Genomic DNA, 21,861 nt, shown 5'->3' with positions numbered 1-21,861 from the left:
GGGGGTGGAGGAGGGAGGGCACGACGACAACGAAATTTGACTCAGGATCAGTGGGGTTCTTGGCATACTTGATGGAAAATAATTTGAGCACAAGCCAAAGGCATAGACCAAGATTTCTTTATTAAAGGAGATACATAGTCAAGGAGAATGGGGGCAATCTCAGGAAAGAGAGATGTCTTTAGGATAGAGCAAGGCAATATGCATTCAAAGGAGCATGCTGGCTAGCTACAGAGGGAGAGACAGCTACTGGTTGGTGTGGGGTGTTAATATTTAGTTGCTAGGGGCTAATCTAAAGGTGGAGCCAGGGTGGAGCTACCCAATTTCAACCCCAGTTTTCGTTGAGCTTGTGCATTGCCCTGAGTTACTTTTGCAGACTAGGGCTCCTTTCTGGGAGTTGCATCTTTCTTACATTTCAATGGTTCGTGGGGCTTTCCTGCATTTCGGGCACTCCCTTTGAGATTCTGTATCTCTCCTTTTATTCCCTATTCCTATCTCATTTAAAAGCTCTCTCCCCAGTTAAATTAGTTGGCAGGAGAAAGTCTCACTCCCTCACGGACGCAGACATTTGTGTATTCCCCATTAGGGCTCCAGAATGACTCTGCTGCCTGAATCCAGCCAGAATCCTGCAGGGGAAAACGGGTCACAGCACAAAAATGACACTAAATCCCAAGGCTTGGACACGTTAGGTAAGCCAGCGAGAAGGGCCCTGGCGAGTGCCGACCCATTTCCTGCGTATCTGAGCTGATGGGAAGAGCACCGCGCTGTGCTCCTGGGGAGCTGAGCTGCAATTCCTACGTCTAGCGAGGAGAACGAGTCACTGTACGTGGGCCTGTTTTCTCAACAGTGAAATAGGGGTCTAGGAGTCCTTCCAAGAACGTAAGATTCTAAAATTGAACAGGACTTGGTAGTACTACCGGGAGCTACACAGGCGAGCCGGGAACCCACGGGCGTCTAGCTCCAGAGCAGCACTTCTCCAAGCTGACTTTCCCACTCTACGCCACGTCGCCGTGGCAGAGTCAGAGGGCGGCGTGCGCGTTCCCGCTGGGCCCTGCGTGCGCGTTCCCGCCCGGCTGGGGCTGGTGGGCGGGGCGGAGCGGGGCGGGGCGCGGGAGGAGGGCGGCTGCCCCTGGAGCAGGCCCGGAGAAGAGAAAAGGCGGCGGCCCGGCTGCGGGGTGAGGCGCAGAGGAGGCGGGCCAGACGGGGGTGTGGGGCTCCAGGCAGCGCTGGGACAGTGCGGAGCAGCCGGGCACGGCGGCCACGGCAGCCTGGGTCTGGGCCGCGGTTCGGCCGCGCGCGCCGGTGAGTGTCGGAGGCCCGCGGGTGGCCGGCGCGGCCCGCGCTGAGCGGGACGGGGGCGGCGGCGGGGCCGAGCGAGGCCGGCGGCGGGGTGGACGCGGTGGCGCGCCGCGGGGCAGTAACGCGGCGGTGGCCGGCCCGCGCGGGTCCTGGGTCGGCCCGGAGGGCGTCCGCCGCGCCGCTGTCCGCGCCGGGCCGCCCGCGTGGCCGGCCCTTGAGGCGGTCGGCAAATGGCGACCCGAGCCCCGGGCGCCGACCCCGGGCACCTCTGTTGGTGTCTGCGTGCAGAGGAAGGGCGAGCGGGGAGTGTAACTTAGCGAAGTCCGAGGACCTCGAAAACCCAGCAGCTTTCCTTTTGTCTCCTAGAAACTTGTGTTCTTTGGGGACAAACGGGTTAAGTGAGACTGGGAGGCATCATCAACTGTCTCCGCGGGATGAGAGAAGTTGGTAACTTTTCCATTCTTGGAAGCGGGAGGATCTGCCTTAGCGTCGGTCCTTATTAAAGGGGAACTTCTTGGTTTTCCAGACCTGCGGGGTTATTTGTGCCGTGTCCTGCTACTTGGAAGGGGGACGCGGAACGCGTGGTGGATTCTAAGTAGTCTGTGAATGTCCCTTAACGTGACCGAGCAGTCCGTGTTTACCACGGCTCCAGTACTCCATTCCTCTCTCCCTTTCTCTTGTTTTTCTTTCTGAGCGCTGTTGTTAAGTCAAGATGCTTGGGAAGGAATTGACCTTTTATTCCATGGTTACTTTATTGACTGTGATCCAAGATGAAGTTATTTATGGGCATTCTGATATCAGTGTAGGTTAACTTAAAACTCTTAATAAAAAACTTAAAACTTTCTAAATCTCAGTACTGTGTTGTACTCTTTAGAGACCCAGTAAATTATATTAACATGTTTTGCCTTTGCTCCTCCTGTAAGGGTTTCCAAAGTAGTGAAGTTGTCGACTTGGCAAAAGGAAGAGTAGCATAAAATAGACTTTTAGGATTTTTTTAAGGGGTAAATTTCAGTGTACAGTTTTCGCTGCATCACTCTTATTTATGCTTAGTCACTGTTTCTCACTGTAGAAATTTAATTGGTGATAACATGGTGTTTTGCTAATTTCTTAAATTGCCAGTTTTTTTTTTTTTTAACCTGAGGCTTTAATGTGGTCAAATAAACCATTTGTGTGTGTGTGTGTGTGTGTGTGTGTGTGTTTCTAGTAGAAGTGGGTGGAATTTTGTGAATAAGAAAACTGAACTTTGCCTATGTATCTTAATCGTTCTGGGTATTAATTTCAAGCCATTGCTTCTCTATATAGGTTTAGCATTGGAGGACTTTTTATTTTTCCCCCTAATGCTGTGCCCAAATAAAATAGCATTAAAAAGCAATACTATATAAATAATAGTTAACATTTTGAGATTCTGCCTTTAGTAACTTAAGGTCACTAAAATAGGCATGTGTTTACTATTTGATAAAACATGTTTCTAAGATATAATTTTTCACATAGGATAAACTATGGTATTCCATATCATTTTGGATAGTCTTTAAATGAGTTTCCCAGGCTGCTTATGTTGATAAAAGGAGTTAGTACTTGCTGAGCATTTTACTGTAGAATGGCATTGTAGTTGTACAACACTTTGATGATAAAGTCTTGAGTCAGCCTATATAAAATATTTAATTCAAGTTCATTGAGATAAAATAGATGAGATTCACTTTGGACTAGTTGCTTCTGTATTGTAGGTAGCTGTAGGTGGATGTTAGATACAGACAAGCACACCTCAATTAAAAAAGTCTTTTACCAAAAAAAATCTTTTTTTTTTTTTTTTTAAACACTGAGTAATGTTAACTCCAGACCTGTGGGAGTATAGTACTTCCTCACAAACTGCATTTAGTAAGTTTTGTAAGTTTAAACGACCACATAAAAATAATTATACATAAAACTTTATTTAAATGTGGCTAGTTTGTAAAGTGGATTGCATCTGTTTCTGAGACCTACATGTTTATATCCTGTTGGACACACATGTAATTGTAACCAAACTTCACAGAGTTCTAGATTATTTTCAGAGCAGATTAGTTGCCTCAAGGTCAAAAAACTAAGATTCCTTGTAAGCCCATTCCCTGTACCATGATACCCATCTTAATAAACTGAGTTTTCGCATTTGGGTGGATTATTTTTATCTAAGTATCAACTCAATTAGGCTCTCGTCTGAGTATTAAATAGTTACTAATATTATTTCAATTTCTGATGTAAGTCTATTATAATTTCATTTGTTTATTTAATGGAGAACATTGTAAGTAGTTAGAACTTTCACTTTGGAATGAGCTGTTCATGACCATGACCATATTTAGAAATGGAAGACGTATGTTTTGATTATATCATATTTGGAAGGATAAACACTTGAAGAAAAATTTTAAAAAGCCAGGATCAAAGTTTAATAAAAGAATATACCTTGTAACCTGTAAGCCAATTTGGAATGGGAGCATGTGCTTTGAGGTGAGAATTGAACTACAGTATATTTCTTATCTTGGTTAGCCACCTCCACTTCCCCCTTTTTAAATTACTTAATTAATTTCAGTGCTAGGAATTGAACCTAGGACCCTGCAAAACAGGGCAAAAACACTACCACTGAGCTACAACCCCCACCCTGCCTGCTTTTTAAAACAGTGAATACCATGTCCTGCAAAGGTGTAGATTTACTTTGATCTTTAAAACTGTGAGTGTACCTGATAAGCAAATCATTCAGCAAGTATTTGTACTTATTGTACATTAATACCTCTGACTATGCAAAGATGAACTGATTGCTAAATTTGAAATTTCAATTATGAACTTTCTTGTAATAATGGTTGATTAATGGAACACATCTGTTTCCACATCAGCCCTACATTGGAACAGCATGTTATTGTTTAAGTAGATTTTTATTTTATCTAATACCATGTTAATTGTAATATTAAACAGTAGGCTGATGTTCTTCCTATTTTGAGTTTTTCCTCACCTTGTACCTTACTATGGCATCTGAGCATATGCAGACATTTACTTATTTTTATTTTCGAACCTGGTGCCTTTTTATTGTCCCAATAACTAGCCTGCTAGGCTGATTAGGGAATTAAAATAATAGAACAACTGGGAGGTAGATATTTCCTTTTCTTTGTTTTGGAACCCCATTTTACTATTTTCTTTTATTATAATTTTTCATACCCGTGTTTACATGAATCTGTAATCAAGGCAGAGTTTTGAATGCAGAGAAAACAAGAATGAATTAGACAGAGATGGTCCTGACTTTCAAAGGCCTTATAGTTTTCTTGTGGAGAGAGATAGTAAACAGAATAATGATTTCCTTTGAGTTGTCATTAGTATCATCAGGGAAAGTGCAGCTGTATAATGAACACACATAGTAAGGGATCCTACCTTGCTTTGGGGTACATAGAAAGGTAATATTAAAGCAGAGACCAAAGAGTTGAGTTAGCATGATGTGGGGAGGGGAAGCCTGTGTATCTGTGTCTGTTTAGGAGATGAGCAGACAATAAGAACAGCCCTGAGGTAGTCATCTGTTTTGAGTACATTAGCATAATTTAAAATCATGCAGGTTTACAATTCTTCATTTACTTATTTCCATATGCATTTGGATGAATTTGAAAAAATATTGGGGGGCACTATCTCTATGCTTTAAATGACCAGCTCTCATTTTATTGTATGGGAAAATGCCATGTCTTAAAACTATTTTTAAGGATTGCTTGTCAGCCACAGAGTATGAGTTGGCAAGGAATGTCTGTTAGACAAAATAAATAAATAAATAAATAAAAATATTGTAAAGCATTTTATTGTTTACAAATAGTTGCATTTCATTGTTTACAAGTAGTTTTTAGTCTAGTAAAACTTTCCACTAACTCATATTTAAGTGTAAATTAGTAAAGATGTGATTTGGCAGGTAAAAATCCTGATTGGAAATAGATTTTTCAAAAAAACATTGTTTCAAATTAAACTCATCTTGAACTTGAATCCTTTAATTTGAGCAACATGTTTTCTAATTGGACCTGCTCTGTCACTGTTCCACTGAGAAATCAGGGATTGATGATTTTAAACCTGTTTCACAGGATTTATGAGTAGTTGTGTAATATTTTATGAAGATGTTTTTAATTTGATGGCCAGCAATCCTGATTAAAAAGAAGATGGATCTGGGAAAGCTTTAAATTTTGAAGCTGAGGGCTCTCTCCCCAGAATGCTCCCCAGCATGACTGTTATATTTTCTTATTCTTAATATATTTAATTGTAAAATGAAATTTAATGTGATTGCTCCTTTGTAAAGTTATTTTGAGAATTATTAAGTTAATAATGTTTCATATGTTTGTGTTGAACCTTACCAATGTAAATTAGTTTAAAAATAATTTTAAACACATACATTCAAAGCAAAGTAATATGCTTTTATAATTAGAAAGGACCAAAAAGACTTTCTTGACCACAGGGTGATTAAGTGTTGGAATAAACCACAAGTAAAGTTGTGTAATCTCCGTTCCGCAAATAACATCTTAAAATTGAAACTAGTTACTGAAGAGCTGCCTTATTTTCTTAAACTTTAATAAGGAAACATGTCTTATTGCCCTTGTATATTGATCAGATACAGATTTAAGTGCTGCCATCTCTGCCACTTAACAAGGTCAATGTCCTTGGGCAAGTCACTTCTGAACCTGTTTTCTCTGAGTCATTATGAGGATTTAGAGACTTAATATATGCAAAGAAGGATAAAGTAAAATAAATAGTGTTCTCTTTTTCTTCTAAGTCTATTTCAATACATAATAAGCATTATGGACTTGTAGCTATGGATTCTTTCTTTTTCCATTATTTTTATTGTTTATATTCTTATTCAGAGAGGAATAGTGTAAAAGAGGCTAGTTATTTTGAAGCTTGAGAACCCTCTACTTTCCTTTTGAAAGTTGTTGCTGTTTAACTCAGGATTTCAGCAGTTGCTATTTTAAATACTTTTGAATTGAATTTTAAGATGTGTTCTGCTTGGTGTCGTCCTTGTGATGGTGTGTAGTGTAACATCAACTGTCCCTACAAGTCTTTAGAGCAGTGGTCACTTCAGTTGAAATTGTTTGTTTTTAGGTTTCTCTCTTAGTAGCAGTCAAGCTTATAACTTTCAGCATGTGGGATGAACTTGGTCTAGTTGTTACAAAATAAGACAGCTACAGCTGTTTTCAAAGTGTGACCCTCAGTAAGATTGTCCTCTTATTAAAGTTTCTGTGAATATCTGCTTAAATTACAAGTATTTGTTATCATTAACTTGTCATTCTATTATGATTCTTTTAGCATGCCTATTTTTAATTTATAGGTTATATACTTGCCTATAAATATTTTGAGTAAAAATAAGTATTTAATTCATAATTTGTAATTTAAAAACAATGTAAAAACATAGTGTTGGTGTTGAATGTGTACCTTTTTGTCATGATATCATTGAATATCATAATATCAACTCTGAACATTCCTAATTAGGAAAAGCTCCTTTAGAATCAAGCTTCAACTGGAGAAAAACATGTAGCATTTGGGGGAGCAATTACTTTAGCCACTTGGAACCAAGATAGAATTTATTGGAAAAAACCCCAGAGAACTAGCAGTAACTTTTACTCATGAGTGAAGAAAATGGGTTAAGAATCTGTTTCTTCTCTAGAGAATTAAATACTACAATGTAATTTAATTTGGGAAATAATAGAGTTGAGTTTTCCATACCATCCACAAGCACAAACACATAATAAATAATTAGCAAGAGAGGTCTGAAGTTGGGAAGAGGTGTCTGAGCAGGATGTATAAATTAGTTTTCTGCATATGACTGATAATAGAGACTTGCGAAAAAATGAAAGAATTTATAGAATGAATGGAGAAATGTATAGATTGAATAATTTGGAACCCTGAAGAAGAGTAATTTTTAAGAGAAGACTAAAGAATAGCTAGAGAGTTAGGAAACTGGAGAAGTGTACACAGCATGTAAAGTAAAGAAAGATGACTGTTCAAAAAGAAGGGATTAGTCATTATAATGTTAGGGCCAGGGACAATGGGGGTCTGAGGAAAAAAAAAAGCCCTTTAATTTTAGGAGGATCTCAATAGAGCAGTTTTATTGAGGAGTAGTAACAATAAAGCCAGATAAGAGGTTTCAGCAATGTATGGGAGATTAGAAGATTTTTTTTTTCTTTCTGAACATGTGATTGAGTAGCAAATAAGAATGGTGGCAAAAGGAATATGGTATATTTTGTTTTTACTAACAAAAACCAATAAAAAAGTTAATTATAGAAAATTCATTGAATAAGCTCACTTATAATTAAATGTGCTTATGCTTTCTATACTAGCTTTAAAAAGCAAGAAAGACCATTAAATATCTGTAATGTATTGATATTATTTTACAAGTACTAGAAATCTGAACTCCCTAGAGTAGCATATAGTTCTCATGATTTGCCTTATTCCCACCTGGCCTCGTTGCTCTACCTTATATTTTACCTTGACCCAACAATACTAGGAAGAGTTAATATATTTTGTCAATTCATGCTTCTTTTCAGTTGCACAGGCTATTTTTAGCATGGAATGCCTCCCTTACCAGTTTACTGATCCATACTTAAAGACAATTCATCTTTCAAGACTGTGCATTCTTCTCTAACCCCTATCCATACTGATTATTTTATAAATGTGATAGGATTTTTACTGTCACCAACCTCCTGCTGTTGAGAAAAGGCTCTATGATTTACTAGTCTTTATATTGAAAAATGGTCATGATAGCACACATCTGTAATTTCAGCTTCTCAGGAGCCAGTCTGGTCAACATAGCAAGACCCCATACCCCCCCCCCCAAAAAAAAAAACAGTAAAAAAATTTTTCAGTAAATCTTTGTTGCCACACCAATGCAGTGCCTAGGACAGAGTAGCTAAACAATAAATAGATGTAATGAATGAATGGAAACTGAGGTCTTTAGAAGTGTTTTACCCACAGATATAGAGCTTGAGCTAGAACTTTTATTTTCTTGATAAATTCTCTGTGTATTTTAATTAAGCCTTACCCTGTTAATTTGTTAGAGAATTTATTAGGCATATGTAGAAGGAGAGATTAGTAGATTTAATTGTACGTTAATTCATATATTTAGAAGAATAAAAAGAAAACTTATAGTAAAGTTTTGACTGGTAATAGTAATGAAATTGAAGTGAGTATGGAATATGAATATGTCTCTGCAATATCAGGCATATCACAATCACTTTAAAAAGGTAAAAGCTGGGCTGGGGGTTTAGCTCCTTGGTAGAGTGTGTGCCTAGTGTGTATAAGGCCCTGGGTTTAGTCCCCAACACTGGGAAAATTATAAAAAAGAAAAGGAAGGAAAGCAAAAACTAAAGCAGCCTCTAAAATCTGAAAGTTGAAGTACACATTAACTTGTTATTGGTATTAATTTATATACTACACAGTACTATAATTTAAGTATTATTTTGAAAGACATAATATGCTTTTTATGTATATTTTTACATGCTGTATACTTCCCACATGTCAGTACTTTCTTTATGACATTTTAAAATACTCAAATGTTACTTGAAGTTCTTAATTTCTTTCAAGATATATTGATTAAATATAAAATTAATTAAATATGTTTAGATATATCTTTAAATAAGATACGATGAATCAGTGATTTAATTTATATTATTGAGCAGTTTGAAAATCAACCACTTTTTGTCTAACTTCTTTTCTCTTTTATTTTAACACTAGAGCTGGACTGACCATTATGGAGGAGGAGCTGCAGCATTCACACTGTGTGAATTGTGTCAGTAGACGGTGTATGACCAGACCAGAGCCTGGGATTTCCTGTGATTTGATTGGTTGTCCTTTGGTTTGTGGAGCAGTTTTCCATTCTTGTAAAGCTAATGAGCACCGGCTTCTGTGTCCATTTGAACGAGTGCCTTGCTTAAATAGTGACTTTGGATGTCCTTTTACCATGACCCGAAATAAAGTTGCTGAACATCTTGAAATGTGTCCTGCAAGTGTGGTATGCTGTACTATGGAATGGAACCGATGGCCAGTTAGTTATGCGGACCGGAAATCATATGAAAATCTAAGCAGAGATGTTGATGAAGTGGCTCAATTAGATATGGCCTTGGCTCTTCAAGACCAAAGGATGCTCTTAGAATCTCTCAAAGTAGCCACCATGATGTCAAAAGCTACTGATAAAGTATCTGAACCTAGAGAACAAATCTCAGTTAAATCCAGTGTCTCTGAAATACCACATGCTAATGGTTTGGTATCTGTTGATGAAGAATCTTATGGTGCACTTTATCAAGCTACTGTAGAAACAACCAGAAGTTTGGCTGCTGCTTTAGATATCTTGAATACTGCCACAAGAGACATTGGCATGTTAAATACAAGTCTTCATACTACCCCAGATGAAATGAATGAAGAACAAAATGACAGAGAAAGTTTGCAGGATAGAAACTTGAAAGACCAGGATCATCCTTATGAGGATGAGATAGGGGCAGTAGGTGGAATCGACCATACTGGCATAAGTCAGAATGCCCAGTCTGAGCAAAATGGTTCAAGTGATTTATTGTGTGACTTGAATGCAGGTTCTTATGGCACTTCTGTTCTTTGTAATGGCTTTCCTTTGGAAAATGTATGTACACAGGTCAAAGACCAGGATCAGAATTTTCAAGTTGATTCAAAACAAAGTAGCTTAACAAATGGAGAATGTGTGGCATCAGATGGTACTGCAGAATCTTCCAGTTCACTTTCAGTAGCAGCACAACTTAGAGAAGTAATACCCTCCAGTGCTTTACCTAATGGCACCGTTCAGCATATCCTCATGCCAGATGATGAAGATGAAGGAGGACTGTATTGGAGAAAAGTAGACTTAGGGGACTTGAGGAATGTGGATGTCTTATCTTTCAGTCATGCTCCTTCATTCAAATTTCTTTCTAATTCATGTTGGTCTAAACCAAAAGAAGATAAAGCAGTAGATACATCAGATTTGGAAGTTGCTGAAGATCCTATGGGCCTCCAAGGAATAGATCTGATTACAGCAGCATTACTGTTCTGTCTAGGAGATTCTCCAGGTGGGAGGGGTATATCTGATAGTCGCATGGTTGATGTATATCATATTGACTTTGGGACGCAGACTTTTTCGCTTCCATCTGCAATATTAGCTACAAATACAATGGTTGGGGAAATAGCTTCAGCTTCAGCTTGTGATCATGCCAATCCCCAGCTTTCAAATCCAAGTCCTTTTCAGACACTTGGGTTGGATTTAGTATTGGAATGTGTTGCTAGGTATCAACCTAAGCAGCGTTCAATGTTTACCTTTGTGTGTGGACAGTTATTTAGAAGAAAAGAATTTTCTTCACATTTTAAGAATGTACATGGTGACATTCATGCTGGACTCAATGGCTGGATGGAACAGCGGTGCCCTTTAGCCTATTATGGTTGTACTTATTCTCAGCGTAGATTTTGTCCATCAACACAAGGAGCAAAGATTATACATGACCGTCATTTGAGGTCATTTGGAGTTCAGCCATGTGTATCTACAGTATTAGTAGAACCTTCTAGAAACTGTGTGTTGGGATTACATAATGACCATCTAAGTAGTCTTCCCTTTGAGGTCCTACAACATATTGCAGGCTTTCTCGATGGCTTCAGTTTATGCCAGCTCTCATGTGTGTCCAGGTTAATGAGGGATGTATGTGGCAGTCTGCTTCAGTCTCGTGGAATGGTCATACTGCAGTGGGGGAAAAAGAAGTATCCAGAAGGAAATTCATCATGGCAGATAAAGGAAAAGGTTAGTTTAATCTTAATTGTGTCAATTTCTTTATTGGACATGAAGTAGGCACTTTAATGCTGCTGAATTGCTATAGTTAATAGCTTGTTGAAAAATTGATCATCCTTAAAATTTACTAAGTTAATATAATGACACATTTTTAAAGTGATAATTAATGAAGAACTAGAATAGTTAGAATTGTGATAATCACAAATTTATTGCAGAAATTTGTTTCCTAAATATAGATTCTAATCTAATATGGCAAAGGCCACTTCTGTTTCTTCAGGTGAGCTCTTCTGTACCCCCTCAATTCTTCTGTAATAACTTCCTTCATTTACCCTCTTTTTAAATTTGGGCTCTATCTGAAACACTGTCACCATTAGACAATGGAAGAAGCTAGGAGAAGGGTTTTTCTTACTTTGTCAGTTGGTCAGTTTCTTTCCATTCTTAGCAGTTTCTTTATTGGGACTTGGTTGTTTCACATGGAATCCAAATGGAGAGAGATGAGAAAAAGGCACAGCTGTTGCTATATTCATTCTAGTAAGTGACCAGGGGAGTGTTAAGGGGCCAGGGGATATGAGTGGATGGATGAGAAAGTGTCTTAGGCTGAAGTGAGATAAGATAAAGATAGAGCAATAGAATTTGATATTGTGGGTGGAGACTGAATTTAGTACAGTACAAAAGAGTAACACACTGAGAACTGGAGCTAGAGATTTAGACATATCTAAAACAAGTCTGGGCTCCACCATTTCTCTCTTATAGTACTCGACTTTTGTCTACCTTGTATTTGAGGCACTGTCCCATGGGAGAGAAAAGGTATTACAGATATCTGTGATTAAAGGTGGTTTTCATTTTAGAACACTTATAATATGAAACTTCACATTTTATAAAGTAGAAACAATTTTGATAAATGAAACATTTGGTTGTATAGTATTCAAATTTCTGATTACTTTATTTTTAGCACCCTTAGCTTTTGTCTTTTACTTGTTGCTCCAACTTTGCTGAATTCTCCATCAGCTACTTCTCTGTTCTCTTGAGGATTTTTGACCAATAAATGAACACACAAATTGTTTTATAATTTTTGCCAAAAGGTAATTACGGTGGCAGAAAGCTTCATTAGCTCAGTGTTTCTGTGTGTTTTTGTTTTCTGGATGACTTGGTATCTCTCTCCCCTTTGGGATAGAACTCTATGTCTGGCTTTTTTTTAATCCTTCTTCACTGGTGTTAACAAAAAGGATAGAATGTCTTCTGGAGATTTTAAAACTCCTATCGAGATCTCATCTAGTCTTCTAAATTGCCATCATTTACACAGATTACTCACATGTCTATAAACTGACCTTTTTCTCTACTGAGCTCCAGACCCCACTGCACACAAGCTTCTGCTGGACATCTCTCCTTGATTACCCCACAGTTTATGCAGACTCAACATGTCCAATTCACTCTACTCCCCTACTCTTCTTAATCTCAGAGTGGCATCATAGTATACCTACTTGCCTAAACCAGGGATCTGGGAGATAGGCTTGACTGATATTTTCCCCCTTTTTTGCCATATCTAGGTAATTTTGAAGTCCTATGTTTTCTTCTCTTTCACTGCCATTTTCCTAGTTCAGTCTAAGCTTTGATTCTCTCCTGGATTAATACTACAGCTTCCTCCTGCGGGGCTTCCTCCTCCAATTGGGCCCCACTCCAACATATTATCTATACAAGAGTTAGAATATTCATACTTTCATAATACAGTTTTTATACTGTTATTGCAATGCTTAAAACTCTTTAATATTTGCCATTTCCCCTGGGATAGAGGCCAAGTCCTTAATAAAACATTAAAAACTTCATAATTTCATCCTTACCTCTTCAGTTTCTTCTTGTCACTTTGCATTCCAGTCAAGATTGACATGCTTATTGTTTCCTGGTGTGTTTTCTTTCTTGCTAAGGTCTTTGAATATACTATCTCTAATATCCACATCTCCACGTATAATATGGTATATAGTATACATCATTACTTTCATTAACTTATTTAATCCACTATGCCTACTTAGCAGATGAGGAATCAATACATAATTTGTGCAAGTCAGTAGCTTTGTTTTTAATTATCTTTATATAAGGGGACCACAACAGTCATTGCTATACCATTTTATAGAAGGGACCTGAGCATCACAGATTTTGGGTTCTTGCAAGGAAGGGTCCTAGAACCAATCTCCCACAGATACCAAGGGACAATTACATTCTGTGTTCTCTAACTAAACATTGGCCTGTTGATAAACTTAGCTAGGATACCTAGAGCTGCCTGTCTGATTCATGATTACGTGTCTCCCTTATTCTGCTCTCATGCTTATTACTTTTGTTTGGGTGGCTTTGTTTTCAATTGTAATGATGAGATGGGGTCACAGTGGTCATTGCTGCACTAATAAGATGTTAGTGCTTCTGGGCCTGGGCTGCTGACTAGGGAAAAAACAGGGAGTGCCCATATTTTTACCAATAGACATATGTACACAGATGGTAGGTTAGCATTTTGCCCTAAAACGTATTTTTAACAAAGACACATTTTTAGTTAAAGACACATTTTTAATGAAAATAGGATCCCTTTTATAGGAACTATATGTAAATTTTTAGAAGCATTTCAACAAATGTGTTTCTGAGTATTACTAGGTACCTTCAGTATTCTTGAGTAGTGGAAAGATAAGTGATTTTTACTACACTTTGTGGTGTAATAGGAATGGGAGAAGAACATGAAAAGAAACGAAACACTATTCAATATATCCAGACCATGTGTAGTTCTGTGTAGGCAATTGAATAGATGGAAAAGAATAATGCATAGTAGATATTATTCTGGGAAGTGACCTTGAATTTATGAAGTTATGATTTTTAAAAAATTGTCCAGTAAGCCAGGTTGGAAGTGATTTTTAATGTTGGGTTTTGTTCTTTTTTGGGGGGGAGGGGTTGTTTATTAAATGTATTGAAGTCATTATCTCATAGAAGTGAGTTGTCTTTATAAATTTGACAAATTTACTTGAAAATGAATTTACTTTTAAATTTTGTAACTATTTGAAACTTTATATTGGATGTTTCTCTAACAAGATATATATGCAGTTAGAGCAAGAAATACATTTTGATTTTCTGTAAATTGATTTGTTTAAATCTAAAGTAGAGTTCTCTTCTAGGTATGGCGATTCAGTACTGCATTTTGTTCAGTTAATGAATGGAAATTTGCTGACATCTTAAGCATGGCTGACCACTTGAAGAAATGCAGTTACAATATCATAGAGAAACGGGAGGAAGCAATCCCATTGCCATGTATGTGTGTGACTCGAGAACTCACTAAAGAAGGACGTTCACTACGCTCAGTTTTAAAACCTGTACTTTAAAAACTAACTACCTGCATACACATGCAAACACCTAGTATAATTTCTTTGTAATATGTGATACTTTATTAATGTATTAAAGAGTACAGCTAGATAAATGTAATGTCATTATGTATATATATGTTTTGAAGTGATATATATTTTTATAAAGTACTGTTTAGTTGGAAAAATAATCGCCTTAATGTTTGAAATGTGTGGCATTTTTGGAACTTGCTGGACAGGGTGATTTAATCTTAGTTACATAATTTTCAGAATTAGTATTTTTGATGGTGTGCATATTTTGGTTCTTAAATGTTTTGCTTCTTAAAACTAACAAGATCCTGACCAATTTATTCCTCATGTTTTCTATGGGTTAAGCCCACACAATCAAAAAAGCAAAACTTTGATTCAAATTTTTGCTGCATAGGTTTTTCAGATGAACACTTTCAATTGCTTAAGCACTGCCCTAAGATCCTTATAAAGTTTTTTATTATCTGGTTGTTCCCCTCTGACAATTATTGATGCACAGATGATCTCCAGTATACTTACATAATATTTAAAATTACAACTAGTGTTTGGTAATGCTATTTATAATGTTTTAAAGATAATTCACAAAGGTGTTTTCATCTTATGTTCTTAAAACTTATACAGAGTGACCACAGGCAGCTTTCCTTTTTATTAAATGCCACATCCAGAGATTTGTGGCCATGTGTTTTATGGCAGGTTAAAGCAAAAACATGCAAACAAAAAACAAGCCAGTGAATTTAATTGGAAACCATTCATGTTATTGTGTATTTGCTAAACATTTAATGTTTGAACAAAAATATACCTCATTTTAAGTTTGAATTTGGCATATTTTGCAAATACATTTCAAATATTCAGAATGCAAAGGGCTTAACTTTTTCATATGCATTTTAAAATTTTGCCTTTTGTAGTTTATAAAAATACAGCTGTATTGTCTATATTGTTTTAAGACATTTAAAAATGTGAATTTAATGTTGTCTTTGTAAGATATCCAGCAGAGACCTGCATAGTTTGACAATCTCTCTGAAACATTTCCAAGTTAATTTCCTATACACTTCTTTACCAGAAAGTAAGAGTTGTATCTTCATGAAAAGATCCAGGGAGGATAGAGAAATATTCAAAAGCCTATTCTTGAAGTATTTTATTATAGTTTTATACTGTTAACTTGATGTGGTCACTTTAAAAATGAATAAATTTGCTGTATCAGTATTTAGGAAACATTGCAAAGATGGAGACATATACTTAAATAATTTGTCTTAGGTAAATTCTGGCATGTGGTAAGCTAAAATGGTGATGCACTTCCTGGTTATAAATGTCAACGTTGAATTATATTTTTACTTCCTACATTTGTCCCTGAGAGTGCTTTATCGTCACTGGTCCATGATTCCCATATATGGCAATCAGGATGGGCAGAGGTGTTACTTGGGCAGTAAAGAATTTTGAATTGCTGAAGATTTGTTTTGGTTGGATCAAGTTCTTATTATAGTTCAAAAATATAGGATTAAAGACTCATCAGTTGTTTTGCCTCAGCTCTCATTTTAATTAGTAGAATACTTACTTCTCAGTGCTTAACTATCATTTTAATTCTGAGATTGAATGGCATAAGAAGTCTCTATTTCTGTGAAAAAGTCAGAAACGAGATATCAAATACTATAAGGTATTACTCTGCCTTTTGTTAAACTTTTACTGAAGAATATGTTTGTGGTTAGCCTAGCACAGGCATTAACTTTTTGTTTTATGGTTGTGCTTTTAAAAATCCATTGTTTTTAGGTTTAGATTTGTTATTTCCACACTGAATCATGAAATATTTAACATTTTTCCACCTTATATTTCTTTTACACATCTTTCCCTGTTCTCTTTTTTGTTGTGCCACCATATCATTTTGTTAAAATGTTTTCTCTGTGCAACATTTGTTTAAGTTCTAATAAAATTAATATTTTCCCCTTATATGTCTCATTAACTTAAAAAGAAAAACTTTCATTTAAATAAAATTTTAATACTTGTTTGATGAATTCAAAACACAGTCTTACTGTTTCTGGAATGTTGATTCTTCTGCGTGTTACAGGAGTTGCTGGTTGATTATCATTGCTAGCTCAGGTTTTACTGGTGAACTCTAAATTTTTCTGTAATATATAGAACTTATTAGTTAATTTTCTTTGCCCCTTGAGTGTCTTGAAAGTAGGCCCATCTAGAGATATTAAAAGGCTGCTAAGAGATTGTGGTGTGATTATTTTTCTAAAACTTGAAACCAGAACTTCCTATTTGTCCTCTTAAGCACGAAGAGGTTTGTATGTTGACCTAGTAGATTTTTATTTGCAAAGTCTTTGTTGATTGCTTAAGTCTTTGCTACCCAGAAAGATAAAGGGCAAGCATCAAAATGGAGGAAAATATCTAAATTCACTTTTATTCTCTTTATCCTTTCCCAGTACTGCTTAATAGCTTGCTTGCTCTTTCTTTTCTCTCTCTTTTCATTCTCTCTTTTTCTCTCTGTTCCTTTCCCCCTCACATGTCACTTGGGGTAAGAACAAATGGTCTGTTTTAACAAGGACTCCAGGTGATTCTGATGCACACACAAAAATAAGATCTTAGAGGAAGACATACTATCTCTACCCTCTGATGTGTTATTGGAATGGATATATATGTGTTTGTACGAATGTATAATCCAAAATTAAGAGTAATGATTGTGTTAATAGTTAAATTATATATGTTGTCTCAGTCTTAGAGCCATATGAGAAAATACATTGGGTATAAAAACTTGTCACTAGTATTTTAAACTTCACTAGTATTTTATGGTGTTTCTTCTGTTCAAAGGCAAGAATAGAGTACATTTTAGTTCATTAGTACTAACATTTAGCATAGTCACACTTGTTTAGTGGTTGCAGAGTGATGTGAACGTACTAGAATTGTAGGATAAGCAAAGAGAGTAGAAGTAGATAAATTCCAAATTAAATCCTACTAAAGTATTTGTAGGGATCCCTTCAACCCTATCAATAAGATTAAAGATCGACTTTCTGGTTTATCAGTAGTATAGAATTATTTTTGGTCTTTGTGCATATTCCATTAAGGCTATTCCTATCATCTGTCCTTTAACTTTGGATATTGGGGTCTTAGTAATGTTTAAGATACTAGAGTTTCTCATACCCCTTGAAGATACAGTAGTTTGTATTAGTATATTGATAACAGATTTTACTTGTGGGGATTTGAATACTTCTAGGTGAAAAATGCAAACAGATTTCTCCATGTTTTGCATCCCAAACTGAAAAGAGATACGGTTATTAATTATTTTTAATATATATTTTGGTTGTCAATGGACCTTTTTTTTTGAAAAGGGGATTGAACTCGGGCACTAAACCACTGACCACATCCCCAGCCCTATTTCGTATTCTATTTAGAGACAGGGTCTCACTGAATTGCTTATGGCCTTGTCATTGCTGAGGCTGGCTTTGAACTCAGGATCCTCCTGCCTCTGCCTCTGGGATTACAGGCCTGTGCCACCATGCCCCGCTGGACCTTTATTTTTATTTACTTATTTTTATGTGGTGCTCAGAATCAAACCCAGTGCCTCACACATGCTAGGCAAGCGCTTTACCACCGAGCCACAACCCTATTCCTTATTAATTTTTAAAAATTTCCTAAAGAAAAATGACACAAACATTGAAAATGTGTTTCCTCCATGACTTACCATATTAGGAGGTGATATGACTGGAACCTACAGAGTTGGTTGTTTAGAAGTGCAATAGAAGGGGAGTAATTTGCCCCTGTTCTCTGGACAAATGTTTTTGATGGAAAGATCTTTCCTGATATGTGCCTGACTGGTTATCTCATTGCTGCTGTGAGTAGTGTTATTTAACATTTCATAAGGCCTAGGAAGCCTGAATATATTAGTTATGCCTTTAAAGTAAACCACACATCTATTCCAATGTGTTTAATTTACTGGTAGATTTGTTAGTATTTATCTAAAACATTTCCAGAAGGTTTGAGTTAGGCCAATTCTAGTGAAGTCCTTAGTAAATAAGAGAAAAGGAAGAATGGTTTCTCTTTCTTTTTGAAGTCACCTTTTACCTAATTGTTTCCTTTTAATTAAAGGATCAAGTTCAAAAGATCAACCTTGCATTTTATGGGTGAGAATATTGATTTACTGAATGTTTCTGTACTGATGGGTATATCTCATCTCTGAATGATATGTGCCCTGAAACAGGTCACTTTCCCACTTAAATGTAGAAAGAGAAGGGATATTTAGACAAAAGGAAATTACTTGGGTAATTATCAATAGAATAAATACCTAGAATATTTGGTTCCTTCTGTGTTTTGGAAAGTTTGGTGTAATAGCAAAAGAAAAGTAGAAATGAGTGAGGTGTGATATGTTGCTCTGAAAATCCTTTGCAAAATTAGGCAGTTTGCTGAAGTTGTACAAAAATGTTATTGCATCAGTGACTGAAGAAATTCTATAAATTCATTGTAATATATACAATGACAATCATTAAAATTGATCAATATGTCTCGGTAAGGGGGATAACATCTTGAGGTGTTTTGTACCTTGGAACATTTCAAAATGGACATTTTATGTTCAGAATGTTTGATATTCCAATGTATTATGTGGATAGTAACTTTTTAAAGTTAAAATACTACAAAGAAATGGATTACAAGATAGGTTCATGAACATGCTCTGTAAAATTAATCGATGCAAATCTTTTAAAATAATTTTTTAATCTTTTTGACAAGCTCTATTATTTACTATGAAGAAAAGCATACCTGAAGCAAACTGACAAGGGAAATGTGATGTTCACCACCACCCCCAACACCAATATAATTTTAAGTATCTCCAAAATCACTTTATTAATTCATTTGCATGCAGATATGAAAGGAAATGATTCTTCAATGCATGGCTAGTTCTAGTGGTAGTGATAGTTTATGTGTTTGAAAGTAATAAAACTTCATTTTTGTTGAAATCTTGGGACCAAAATCATCAGGTCACGTCCTTTCCCAACACATTCATCAGGTTTAATTTTTTTTTTTCTGATATACATAGTTAGAATTTAATTTTCCCCCCCCTCAATGTTTTAAACAGGCAAAGTTGATAAATGTATTCAACTTTTGGCACAGAAATTGACTCGAGTCAGAGAGTGTTTTGCACTCCTAGTCAAAAGGTGACATTAATTTTACATTTTAAAATAGTAATTCTAAGGCCTACTGATATGAGAACAGTAGCAACAGATTTGTTATTGCTCAAAAGATTGAAGTTTAAAAGGAGAGCCTGCCCTCTGCTGTTGTAGAACATTTTTTTTCTGTTGAAATCTTTTTTATATTAATAGTAATTAATGCTTATTTAATTTTATAACTTAAGTGTGGCTTAACCATATTATTTATTAAATCACTCCAGAGAAAATGAAATAATAGTACCATCTTTTTACATCAATTCAATTGATGATTTAAAAATTACTACCTGTATTCCTAATAAAATAAGGGATTTGATATAAGTAGAGAACGGTACTGACTCCTTACAATATTCCAATAGCTTTATGAAAACAGCCATAACATGAAATTGCATTGAGTGATTCATAATTCAGTGGACATGAATTCTGAAGATTTTTATTTTGTATTTAAATGTAAAATTGTACTGTTCACTTGATCATTGTTTAAGCACCAGTCCATAGTGAAAATAAAACTGAACTGTCTCATTCACTTACCTCATGCTGTTTAGTTTCCAGTGGATTTTTTCTCATGCTTTACATTAATAGTTTGATTTACATTAATAATTGTCTTTATCCTCAATGCAAAAGGGTATGGTACTCATGGGGAGGGAGTGCTAAGTGAATGAAGCTAGATACAAAAGGCCACACATTATACTAGTCCAGTTATATGAAGTACCAAGAGGAGGCTAGCCTCTAGAACAGATTAGATTAGTGGTGGCCAAGGAGGAGAGTGACTATGAACATGGAGTTTCTTTTGGAGTGATGAAAATATTCTAGAACAAGGTGGTGGTGATTTGAGTAATATTGCTAATGTACTAAAAGCCACCAAATAATACACTTTTAAAATGGCACATTTTATTTATTTTATTTTGCCTTATTGTTTTTGAAAAAAGGATGTGATATTTATAGTCATTATCAAATCCCGAAAGTATCATGTTCCCAAGGTTTGTGAAATGCTCAAGATATGGTTTAGAAATGATTTGTAATATTGGTAATGTGACAAACTTATTCAGTTAAAAGTCTCTATAAAATTCCTTAATTTCATCACAGAAGTATGGATGACAGCAGCAGAAATAAAGCTGTAATTCTGCTCAATTTCCTTATATTTAATACAGCTGTGGCTAATTGGCTTCTATGTTAAAGATTGTTTTTTCATCTTTTTGCATTTTGTTATGACTGTGGCACATAGCAATCACTTTTAAAAGAGCTGTTTTTAAAATCATAATTTGAAAAAAACTGTATAACTTTCAGGATTATTTTTATAGTTTTATACTTTGTGTTCCTTTTAAAGAGCAAATGCAATCATGTATTAGGCAAGACTGAATAAATTGAACTGATGCATATGTTTTGTATTTTTTTGTGTGTGGGAAAAATGCTACTTGAATTTTGGGATTGATTGGAACCTCAGTGATCATTTAGTTTCTCATTTTATATTTAGTGAAATTGAAGCTGAATTTGTCAATCCGTTTGTTCATTCATCAACCATTGGCTTGACTCTGGAAGGTGGTTTCATTTCTGAACTTTCACAATAATTTATTATGTTTTTTTCTGTCTGTCATCATCTAATAACTATGCCAGACATATGGACAAGTGGACAAGTACCAGAGGAGGGATGGCTTTAGGCAGAGATTCACTTTAAATATTTCTTCACATAATTCTTGAAGTATTTTAAGAGGCATTCTTCATAGTTACGTAAACATGATCATAAATCACCTCAAAGAATGCATCTATTATTTTAATGACTTGGGGAAGCAGGTATTTTCAAATCACTTTAAACCAATTATTTTCCACAGTGTTCTAGGTAGCCAACTTTGCAAAATTGTTGATTCAAATCAATGTTTTTAAAAATGTTAAATTGCTTGGCAAATAACTGCCTGTCATATAATTGGGGGTACACATGCAATTAAGGGGTGTATGCTCCAAGTTGAACAATACTGAGTATAATTAAATGAGCTTAACAGAGCAAGTTTGGTACTGTGAAGTAAACTGTCAGGATAATCAGACAAGAAGAGACTTGCACTACAATAGCTTTACTTAAACAGAGTGACAGGGTCCAAAGTCAAAAATAATTGAAGGAAGGAAGGTAAACTATGCTTTAAAAAGTTTATTGTGCTTTTTCACTTTAATGATTTCTTATTTTCTTCCATAATAGTTAGGATTTATTGCCAAATAGGTTTTAACTCAGATTTCCTAAATCATCCATCTTTCCCATATCCTTCACGCTATAATTCTGCTGCATTGTATATGTCACCAGTTCCCACTT

General features: G+C 35.9%; 2 protein-coding genes across 4 annotated transcripts; one reads left to right on the top strand and one right to left on the bottom strand.

Annotated features, from left to right (window-relative positions):
* Positions 1-951: 951 nt before the first annotated feature.
* LOC124095764 (Wilms tumor protein 1-interacting protein-like) lies at positions 952-1,956 on the bottom strand. Its single transcript, XM_046449060.1, has 2 exons — positions 1,938-1,956; positions 952-1,673 (listed from the first exon to the last, which is right to left on the bottom strand). Exons 1-2 carry the CDS (start codon positions 1,954-1,956, stop codon positions 952-954), a joined length of 741 nt encoding a protein of 246 aa, XP_046305016.1.
* On the top strand, positions 1,154-20,941 carry Fbxo30 (F-box protein 30). 3 transcript variants are annotated; one of them, XM_046450927.2, is made up of 3 exons: positions 1,154-1,172; positions 9,010-11,065; positions 14,203-20,941. In XM_046450927.2, exons 2-3 carry the CDS (start codon positions 9,026-9,028, stop codon positions 14,404-14,406), a joined length of 2,244 nt encoding a protein of 747 aa, XP_046306883.1. In that variant the 5' UTR covers positions 1,154-1,172; positions 9,010-9,025; the 3' UTR covers positions 14,407-20,941. The 3 variants fall into 3 exon arrangements, with proteins under 3 accessions (XP_046306883.1, XP_046306876.1, XP_046306892.1); XM_046450920.2 differs by lacking the exon at positions 1,154-1,172 and adding an exon at positions 1,183-1,299; XM_046450936.2 differs by lacking the exon at positions 1,154-1,172 and adding an exon at positions 1,589-1,739.
* The last annotated feature ends 920 nt before the right edge of the window (positions 20,942-21,861 follow it).

The sequence above is a fragment of the Marmota monax genome, unplaced genomic scaffold (genome assembly GCF_021218885.2).
Source record: "Marmota monax isolate L192 unplaced genomic scaffold, Marmota_monax_Labrador192_F-V1.1 WCK01_AAM20220418_F8-fsc00030, whole genome shotgun sequence".
Lineage (NCBI taxonomy): Eukaryota > Metazoa > Chordata > Mammalia > Rodentia > Sciuridae > Marmota > Marmota monax.
Note: the sequence above shows the minus strand (reverse complement) of the source record. Positions and strands in the feature narration are given on the sequence as shown.